This window comes from Bemisia tabaci, chromosome 7 (assembly GCF_918797505.1).
Source record: "Bemisia tabaci chromosome 7, PGI_BMITA_v3".
Classification (NCBI taxonomy): domain Eukaryota; kingdom Metazoa; phylum Arthropoda; class Insecta; order Hemiptera; family Aleyrodidae; genus Bemisia; species Bemisia tabaci.
The window spans coordinates 13,550,121-13,560,631 of record NC_092799.1 but is presented as its reverse complement, the minus strand read 5'-3'; the positions used below and the strand labels follow the sequence as shown (position 1 = coordinate 13,560,631).

General features: G+C 38.3%; 1 protein-coding gene across 1 annotated transcript; it reads left to right on the top strand.

The window, feature by feature from the left end:
• Positions 1 to 15: 15 nt before the first annotated feature.
• LOC109035321 (cyclin-D1-binding protein 1 homolog) lies at positions 16 to 9,798 on the top strand. The gene is made up of 6 exons (XM_019048909.2): positions 16 to 575; positions 1,374 to 1,427; positions 2,336 to 2,594; positions 3,111 to 3,255; positions 3,890 to 4,168; positions 9,488 to 9,798. Exons 1-6 carry the CDS (start codon positions 500 to 502, stop codon positions 9,668 to 9,670), a joined length of 996 nt encoding a protein of 331 aa, XP_018904454.2. The 5' UTR covers positions 16 to 499; the 3' UTR covers positions 9,671 to 9,798.
• The last annotated feature ends 713 nt before the right edge of the window (positions 9,799 to 10,511 follow it).

The window sequence follows — 10,511 nt, the reverse complement described above, 5'->3', positions numbered from 1 at the left end:
AGTTTAGAGCTTCTTGGAAGTTTTCATACCATTTCATACTGAAAAATTTAGGAAAAGTGCTGAGAACGTAAATTTGTGCATTTAGAATGATTCCAAATTAATTTTTCGCAATTTTGAAATATTATGCTCAGTCGAAGTTCTCGTTAATGAAAGAGACCGGTGAAAACTTTGAAGCCAGCAGCGGTCCAACCATGGGCACGGCCATGGCCTAACCTCAAAATTTTTGTATTTGGAAAAATGCTGGTGGTGAACTTATCAAACCCATGCCGTGTTTTTCCTGGTTTTTCCCTGCTTTCATGGTGTCTTCTATCTATGAACACTTAATTCAAATGTCTCACTCTTTGTAAGTTTCCTCCCGTCTTTAACATACGACCAGAATCTTTATTTTGGTTACATTGAGGACTGTTCAAGTGTTACTTACCTGTAGCTAAAGCAGTGGCTTTGCTGCGCTAAATCTAACAGTTTTCCTGTTGCGACAGGGCATTTTTCTAAATTCAGGATGAACATATCGTGGAAGTGTTTTCTTCCCAATCTGCTGTCCTTTCTAAGACGCGAACTGAAGAAGTTGGAAACAGGTTAGTGAACGTCCTTTCAATGCTTCCTCTGCCGATAAAGTGTTGGACTAAGTACAAAACTGTTGTGTTACTGAATTGAACAGCAACGCCCAAATTTTTTAAATCTTCTCAATTCGTCGAATCTAATCGAAATGTATACAATAATTAAGCTAAAGCAGTCAAAATTGGCTCATTTGCATAAAGTCAAGATCCATGCGAGAGATCATTGAGTGCTCAAAAATTGACGTTGATTCAGACAACACAGCAGTAAGTATGTCAATCTTTGAAAGTTTAACCAAAGGTTTTTACATATGTCCTTATTCCAACTGACACATCTATGATCGAGCATCATAAATCTTTACGGCTTTTTTTTTATCCGTGGAACGCTACGGATCGGGATCTTAGCAGTTCAGGCTGGTTCAACTGGCCTAACCGCAGTCTCAACTCACCTTGGAAGAGCGGTCCAAATCTTCCACTGGAATGCACGGAACGCACCAGTGGAATGGAATAAAAAAGTGATGCGTTTCGTTGCGATCCTCTGCGGTTCGGATGAAAAAAGCACTGTATCATTAGGCACGTCAACCTTTGATTTTTTGCTTTCAAGCCCCACTATAAACAATTAAACAGTTCAAATGAGGATTCATAACTCACATCTACAGTGCAGTATTCTTTGTTAATTAACAACAGGAAAATTAGTCAAAACAAAACCAGACGGCACTCAAAATTTCCAACTCAGATCTTGTCAGCTTCTCACGTTATTATACCTACTAACATGCTGTTTGTGTAATAACATTCCTTTCATTATGTTTCTCTCAACAGGTGGAGAAGCAACCAGCTCTGTCAATTCACCAGAATCTGTCAAATCAACGTGTAGTAAGTACAAAATGTCGTCAATTTGAAACAGCCACTACAGCAAGCCTGAGGTCTGTCTCTTAGACCTCCAAGGCCAAATGCTCTGCGCTCAACACTCCCGATCCAAAATTCAGAGGAAAAGAAAGCAAGTTGCTTTGTTCATCTTCCTTTAACATGAAATTAACATATTCTCTCCAATATCAAATTGTAGCATTTATCTGTCTCAAAAGTAGGAGGTGCCTCATAGCCCATAATTCGAATAACGCATAGAGGTGTCGTCAGATACGTTGGCCATTGTTTACCTTCGGTTTGCAAGCGCTGATGACAAATTTGCGCCTCTACACAAAGGAGCGTTTGCTACTATCCCCCTTGAAAACATCCATTTCATGATCGTATCATAAACAAATTCTTATCAATTATGATCCGCGACTTTAATGTGGTTGTGATTTCTGTGTGGCTAAAAATTGAAGTGTTACAAGGTTTGAAGGTATTAAAAAACGTATCCAAGCTTATGTTCTCGTTCTGCGAGAGTTAGATGTTCTCATTTGAATAGTAGTGATGCGAAAACGCCTGCAAACCAATAGTAAACAATGGCCAACTTATCTGAAGACACCTCAAGCTATTGTTTTTTCCTTGGTTTTTCTGAGGGGTGGTTCATCTAAGAGGCGCAAAGTGATTGAACTGGTGTTCAATGTGCTGCATCAATTAGTCAAAATCTGGGCAAACTTTAATTCTATTCTTATTCAAGAGACTGAAGAACCGTTTGTGCAAAGAAAATCTCAAAATTCAAAAGAAAATCAACAGATGTTTTTGAAGTAAAAAGTAGCGTTCTTGTATGAAAATGGTTATTGCATCAGATTTTGGTACTCTTTTCTTGGTAAAGTCTGTTTTATCTCCTCTAATATTGTCCTTTTCTTTCTTCTTTCCAGCTGTACTAGCCGCTCAACTCGCTGATAAAGTCACAACCTTACTTTACATTTTGTCACAACCTGAAAAACCTGAGGTGGAAGTGGTTGGTCCAATTTTAGATGAAATAGAGATTTTCGCGACCAAACTGATTTATGCATTTTACTCCCTACCTAAAGACAGTGGGCTCACCCTCAGAAAGCAGTATCATCAAGATGTTCTAAGAGTTATTGAAGACTTGATTGGAGTGTTGGAAGCTCTGGAAAAACTTGAATATGTCGAGTGAGTATTTTAAAGGGTTGTATAGTGTTTCATTGGATGGCAAATTTTCAACATTTTGAAGTTAAATTGACTTTTAATGGGAAAGTTTCTGTTTTAAAATAACACAAGCGTAGATTTCATTTGTACGGTAGTTTCTCAATTTCTAAGTGTCAATCAAGGATAAGTATGAAAATTTCATATGGAAATTAATGATCGCCATCAGATAAGTCTCTTACAAAAATTTCAACTTGCTTTTAATTTATTCATCTGTGAGACATATTTCAAGAACCCTCTCTCTTCTCCTCCAATCCCTCTTTAGCTGTTTCCTTTCGCAGTCGAAGAGAGCAAGTAAATCCTTGAAAGTCGTTTTGATGTGAAATTGAGCCATAACTATGTATTTCCATGTAACTCTCAGCCAAGATGACCTTTTAGATATTTAATAAATTTAAATTCTGGAAAAATCTATTTATTCTGATACCGTAGACGATATTAAGATTTTTAGGAAGATTTTGTAATTCAATATGTTTGATGTTTTAGCCAGTCATCCTTGAGGATAGTAGATTGTTTAACAAAATCCTGCAACGATATTCAACGCAGTCCAGAAAATAATTTAGATGCAGTATGCCGCATGGTAGAGGCTGAAGAATCATTGGTGTTAGATGCACTAGAAGAAGTGACCATGGTAATTTTTTTTGTTTTTTTTTCCGTTCGTTTTTACTGACAATTGCTGACAAATAGTTTATTTTCCAGAAGAATGTTGATGCTTCTCAAGAGTGTTTTCTTGTTTTTAAGTGAAAATCAATGGTAAAAGTGCAAAACCATATATCTCTGTTTGCAGTGTTGCAAACTTCCTTTCATTCTTTAATTTTTCTTTCGAAAAGCTAATCAACAGTTTCTGGAAACTTCCTGCATTTTCTTCTCTGCTGGAAAACTGTTCTGTATACATTTCAAGCTATAGAAGTGGCTCGTTCCTCTTCGAAAAACAAAATAGTAGCGGAAATTTTGAAACATTAGAGTGGAGGTATGTGGTTTCACACTTGGGTCAGTGAAATGTAAGTACGTACTAAGTAGGGAGAAAACTATTGGTCCATTTTTTATATAAAAGATATTATCTGTCAATGGTTTTCCATAAAGCTTTACTTATTCTTTCTCCTTATTTAAGCGTTTGAATCCTTGTTGACTGAAACGGTAGGACTTCTACCTCACAGATCAGAGGAATAATGAAATCAGCTGATTTGAAGAAATTCTCTGTGGAATGTACAGATCTAGCTCTGTTTTTAAGAAATATTTCATCTTTATTGTTATATCTCTTTTAGGCATTTGATGAAGCGACGCAACCTTGTGATGAAACAGAAATGATTTGGAATAGTGAAGAAATGGAAATCGTGCCCTCTGGCATAGGTTTAATCAAAACAGCCAGGTGTTTGTTGAAAAAAATTAGATCGTCGCTGAAAAGCAATGGCAAATGTAGCTCTGAAAAAGAAGTGACGCAGCTGGACAACATTGCTACTAATGTGACAAAATTTAGTTTGGTCATCGATGATTTTGTCACAACTTTGTATCCACCTGTAAATGAATCAACGTGTATTCAAACTGTGAGTATGAAATTTTTGAATTTCTAAATGAAACACGGATCCAAAAATCGATGTTGAGTTGATAGGAGAAATGTATAGAAGAGATAATCGAAATCCAATTTTCATCATCTGTGGGCAGATTATTGAAACTGATAGACAAAGAAGACAAACGGCATATGGAGGGATCCTATTGGTGGAAGCCGGTGATTAAAATGGACAAAGGAGAGAGGTAACAGACTAACTAACGGCAACCTGTGAAAGACCCTGTAGTTAGTGCATCATTTTCTCCCTTAGTCTCTAAGAACCACTTGTTTCAACCAATAGTATGGCTCCATACTCCCCATGTCCTCTTCGTCTAGCACTTTGCTATCAAGTTTCAATAATTGGCCCTCTGGACACCTTTCATTTGCTATTTGTGCGTTTCAGCTTACAATTTCATCGTACCCTATCGGCTGATAAAAAATTCTCATGTTCTTTAATTTTCATGGTAGCAGATAGTAAGCTCAGTTTACGTGTTTGAATTTATCATTTTGCAAGTTATAGTCTGTTCTCATATGTACAAAAATCCAGTCCCGTGTGCAACTTTCTGAAAAAAGTTGGCGAGTGGTATCAATCTCTTCGTTATGATGTCTAGAATCAGAATTTGGATGGTGATAACCTTGAAAATCGTGCAGGAAGCGCCTAAAGCCCAAAAACAAAATGGCGGCCGCTCGGTAGGCCTTATTTTTGAAAATTCCGTATTATGGCATGTGAGGTATCGATTCCTATGTTTTTTGGGTCGTAAAATCCGAATATGATGTTTAAAATACCCTCCGATCAAAAAAAATGTCGCAAATCCAACATGGCGGCTGAAAATACCCACCCGGCGCGAAAATCGCTGAGTTCTCATTTGGCCGTCTATACTAGGGCCCACGAACGATGATCCCTGAAAAATCGGGCGAGTAAACGCATGGACCATGTAAATGACAACGCTGCAGGGTCGAGCACGCACATCGACGAGACCGGGTATTGTGAACGCGAAAAGCTATTGTATGCGGACTGCTGCTATTCTACCCCTATCCTCAGGTCACAATTCTTCATAGGAAGCCCTTTCGTAAAAGATCAATTTCTTGTAATTTTGCCCCAATCTCTTCGTCCATTACATGGTTGGATTGCTCGTAAAATTCTGAGCTAAATCATATATAATTGTTATATACAATTTTTATTTTTTCCTTCTTTTTCCTTTTTGAAGCGAAGTCCAATTTTTATGTATAACATCGTATCTCGAACAGTAACTTTGCTGCTATTTGACCGATTTTTATATACGAGGCCTCTTTTTACTCGTATTTTAAAGGAGAGTAACGAAACACTTGCTAAAAATATGTTACACAACTTTCAACAAATTTTGGTTTTTTCTAGCGGGAGGGTGAAATTGTAAATTACGCGTAAGTAATTAGGGTTCGATTGTGGCTCGGCTCGGCATTGTCCCCGAACTCGAGAATCGGTTCGGGCCGGGGTGTCGCTGTTGCCAGTGTTTGCAAGAAATACCCGCGGCTCAGGGATCATCGTTCGTGGGCCCTATTATAGTAAGGCGGCCAATGATTGTATTGTGTGGTCCCAGGTTTCAAAACAGAGTTACAACTCACTGTACGGCCCATAAAAAAAAACCAAAATCCAATATGGCGGCCAAAATGGCCGCCGATCGAAACCTGTATTTTTGGTATCGGCGTATGCCGTCGAGTGGGGTATCGTTTCTGATGTATTTTGGGTCGCACATTACGAATATGAAGTCAAAAATTACTCTTGGCCCATATTGAAGCTCGTAAATTCAACATGGCGGCTAAAATGGCAGGCATGGATAGAATAAAAGCAATTACACACAGCGGTAGTCCTGATTTAATACATTTGTGGGGCCTCTCAAACCAAATTCAAAGTTATAATTCATCTGATCACACGTATACGCCTTTGCCATCCATTTTGACACAATGAATGACTGCTCTTAAAGCAGTCTTGAATCTAGGAAGCACTCTGTTAGGCGTGCAAACTAGATATAATGACTGAAAAATCATGTTTTTTTTTCGTCGGATTACACATATTTTACTGGTATCTCTGTAATCGATAATTAGATATTGCAAAAATCAAACATTCCCGGTTTTTTTCACATAGAAGAAATGAATTAACCGACAAATAAGAGGAGACATGCGTCTGAATTTAAGAACAATGTTTTCATTATGGTTGCGCGCGCTCTCTGCAGTCTCAACTTTTTCGAGCATGCAGCGTCGAAGCAGTTCGAAGTTTCGTCGATAGGTTTCGTCGACATCGCAAGTTGTGTTGCGTTAATGTGGTTGAATAGCCTGAATGGTAGAGCATGTGACTGGTTGATTAAAAAATTCAGCTGTTACGATGAAACTCATATTGTTTTTGATACTTACCAAGCTAATTCTCTGAAAAATGACACAAGAGTACGCCGTCAGCAAGGTAATGAACCAATTCATTACAAAATATCAGCAGACATGAAAATTGCATCTATTTCAATGGGAAAACTTGTGGCCCATGACAAAACGAAGGATGATTTGACTAACTTCCTTTCTATTCAAATTTTGAAGTCAGCAAAGATTAAGAAGTTGAAATTTATTGTGAGTTGGAGAAACAACGTGCAATCTTCGGATGGCACCGATGTGCAGTGCCTTCAAACAACGCAAGAGGAAGCTGACACAAAAATGATTCTACACGGTGTTTTTGTCGCTACAAAAGGAGTAATTAGCACACACATATATTCACCTGATACAGATGTGGTAATTTTAGCTTTGCGACGCATCCCCATGCTCACCGCTGAAGTTGGAATGTTTATAGGGCAGGGTATGAAAAAGTTTATTGACCTACTTCCAATTTACAACGCCCTTGGACCTCTTAAAGCATCTGCTCTTGTAGGCTTGCATGCGCTGTCAGGCGCTGACATTACAGGATCCTTTGCACATAAGGGGAAACCAAAATGGTGGAAAACCTTTCAGTCCGCAGATAATGAATTATTGGAAGCATTAGTACAGCTTGGGAAAACATCGCTCCTACCTGAAGACGTTAGAGCACAGCTAGAGAAATGTGTTTGTCAGCTGTACCTTCCAAAGACCACATTAACAGATATAGGCGATGTAAGATGGTGGCTGTTCTCCAAAAAGCAATGCCAAGATGAAAATCTGCCTCCCACAAAAGCAGCCTTAAATCCAGCTCTTCTGAGAGCACACTTACAAGCTTTAGTTTGGAATCAGGATCTGGTTCAATTCCCTGAAACCCCTTCACCTATCAATTTTGGATGGCAAAAAGTTGAGGACAAATATGAGCCGATAACCTCAACTATTCCTTGCATTCCAGACTTGGTCTGGGAACTTTGCCGATGCAACTGTGTTAAAAAGCGCTGCACTTTACCTTGCGTCTGTAGGTCACAAGGGTTAAAATGCACAGAAATGTGCAAATGTGAAGGTGATGCTTCAAATTGTGACAACATAGAATCCTCCGATGATGAGGGAGAAGACGAAGAGGCCATTGATGAATCCAGCGACAGTTGTGATGAGTAAATCAATCAGAACTCAAGATATTTTCTCAGAGCTTCTATACTTAAAATGTTAATATGTTAAGGAAAAATTGGCAAGGTAACATGGTAATTGGTAAGGTACTAGGGTATGGCATGGTCATATAGTGTGGCATGGTACTATGGTAAGGTAATATTGTATGGCATGGTAATATTGTAAGGTAAGACGGTATGGCATGGTAATATGTGAAGGTATTTAATGATTTTGGGTAATTTGAGGCAAAATCTATATAACACAACTTTTAAATTGAAAATACATTTTTGTAATCATTGAAGGAAATACATCGAAAAACATGATTCATCTACTTTGCTTATTATTTATTTGCCCAAACACACATAAAATCTTCTAACAGTGTTAAGTCTTACTCGCTTGTCGGGTCCAGTTTTAGACTTTTGTGAGTATTTTGTACTTTTATTTTTATTCGCGGCCGATTAGCAGACTTTGCAGACAAATTCTCCTGGATACTCCGATAAGAAACTTCGCAAAAGGTAAGTACACCCTAAAATTTGATAGCCGTCCCGAGGATGCATGGTTTCACTACTTACCTCGACATCCACATTTTACGTGGTTATTTTATCATTTAAGATCGGCTATTGTAGCAGCCATTTATAGTGTCAAAGTGGATGGCAAAGGCGTATACGTGTGATCAGATGAATTTTAACTTTGAATTTGGTTTGAGAGGCCCCACAAATGTATTAAATCAGGACTACCGCTGTGTGTAATTGCTTTTATTCTATCCATGCCTGCCATTTTAGCCGCCATGATGAATTTACGAGCTTCAATATTGGCCAAGAGTAATTTTTGACTTCATATTCGTAATGTGCGACCCAAAATACATCAGAAACGATACCCCACTCGACGCCATACGCCGATACCAAAAATACAGGTTTCGATCGGCGGCCATTTTGGCCGCCATATTGGATTTTGGTTTTTTTTTATGGGCCGTACAGTGAGTTGTAACTCTGTTTTGAAACCTGGGACCACACAATACAATCATTGGCCGCCTTACTAGACGGCCAAATGAGAACTCAGCGATTTTCGCGCCGGGTGGGTATTTTCAGCCGCCATGTTGGATTTGCGACATTTTTTTTGATCGGAGGGTATTTTAAACATCATATTCGGATTTTACGACCCAAAAAACATAGGAATCGATACCTCACATGCCATAATACGGAATTTTCAAAAATAAGGCCTACCGAGCGGCCGCCATTTTGTTTTTGGGCTTTAGGCGCTTCCTGCACGATTTTCAAGGTTATCACCATCCAAATTCTGATTCTAGACATCATAACGAAGAGATTGATACCACTCACCAACTTTTTTCAGAAAGTTGCACACGGATGTACATATGAGAACAGACTATTAGAAAAACCCTTACTTTTTATAATGAGAGTTTCTGTTCTGAAGAATTCAACTCCAACAGCTATGGCGTCATGTGAACATTGTTGTTTCTAATCTGAATGATGCTTTACACTTACTTTCGTTCATTTTAGTTTTCAGAATTTCTATGCACATAACTCATGTTTCAAAAAATCCTTAAGAGCAACCAGAGAAATTATTAAATAGAAAACTCTTGGAAGAGTAGACCTTTGCAGGCAGATAGGGATCACTTTTTTCTCCATAAAATTACCCCTGCTCTTTTAGTTTTAGGAGCTGCATCAATTTGATCAAATGTTGAGAATATAGTTTGGTTCCATAGTAGATTTCGTTGGTGCTAAAACAGCTAGAGTTAATGGTCTAACTGCCTTCCTTTCACGTGTATTCCTATTGATTTCAGAGCAACAATGTCCTCAATCTTGTAAGCTCGACCTTAGAACTTGTCAAGGATGGGCATTTCATGAAGGAGGAGGATTCGAACTGGCACTCCTTTTTGGTGAAAGCATTGGAACATAATCACAAGAAATTACTAGAATCAACCACTGCTGTAACAGGCAAGCTGACAGATTTGCAGTTGTCTTGAAGTGTCTCCTTGAACTCATGGTCTGCAGCCAGCTCTGCAGAAATGGGATTTCTATGTCCCGCCGTTTGTTATCATGTTTTGTACAGTTTTTGTTTTAAGTAAAATGTTTGTAAGTTCTCTGTAAGAAAGTTGCGTGTGAGTTTCATTTCCCTAATCAGTTTGTACCTTTATTGCAAATCCCACACAAGCCTGCAGTGTTGACCCACTCAGACACATCCCTCGTTGAATATAAAAGGAAGTGTCAAGCCATTACGGAAAGTGAAAAAATGTGTCAATGGCCAAAGTGCGATACCACATATTTCTACTTGCTGTTTTCTGTTGCAGACTTCTTGTCATTCTTTATTTTTTCTTTCGAATACCTATCAACGTAATTTCTTAAAAGAATCCTTCATTTCTCTACTCGGTGAGCAGAATTTTCTGTCTAAATTTCAGGCCATAAAGTTGAGTTGGTTCACTTTGAACAAATAGAATAGGAGCAGAAATTTTGAAACACCTCAATGGAGATACAAGATTTTGGACCTCAGGCATCAGTATGTATAAAGCTTTGAAATCTTTAGCACTCTTGAGACATTAGCATAGAAACAACTCGAATGTCTGAATTATCAAAGCATTTATAACAGTGTAAAAAGCCTCCTATCATGCCAAGGAGGTTTCATGTTTTGAAATGATACATTGTTCAGGCATTTCATACTGGAATTCCTCTCTGAGAACGCCTCTGCAATAGATCCAGTGCATGTATCTGCTCACTAAAATAGGGCAATTTTTTTCTGGTCCAAAAGCCAAGGTATATAATGATAGATAAGCTCAAAAGGAAATTGACAGATTACGATGAATTAATTCA

What these genes read in the sequence shown, in the direction of transcription:
- LOC109035321 (XM_019048909.2), top strand. Translation starts at nt 500, where the DNA reads ATGAACATATCGTGGAAGTGTTTTCTTCCCAATCTGCTGTCCTTTCTA. An exon ending in ACTGAAGAAGTTGGAAACAG is followed by an intron (nt 576 to 1,373) that starts GTTAGTGAACGT and finishes TTCTCTCAACAG; the next exon opens with GTGGAGAAGCAACCAGCTCT. An exon ending in AATCAACGTGTATTCAAACT is followed by an intron (nt 4,169 to 9,487) that starts GTGAGTATGAAA and finishes TATTGATTTCAG; the next exon opens with AGCAACAATGTCCTCAATCT.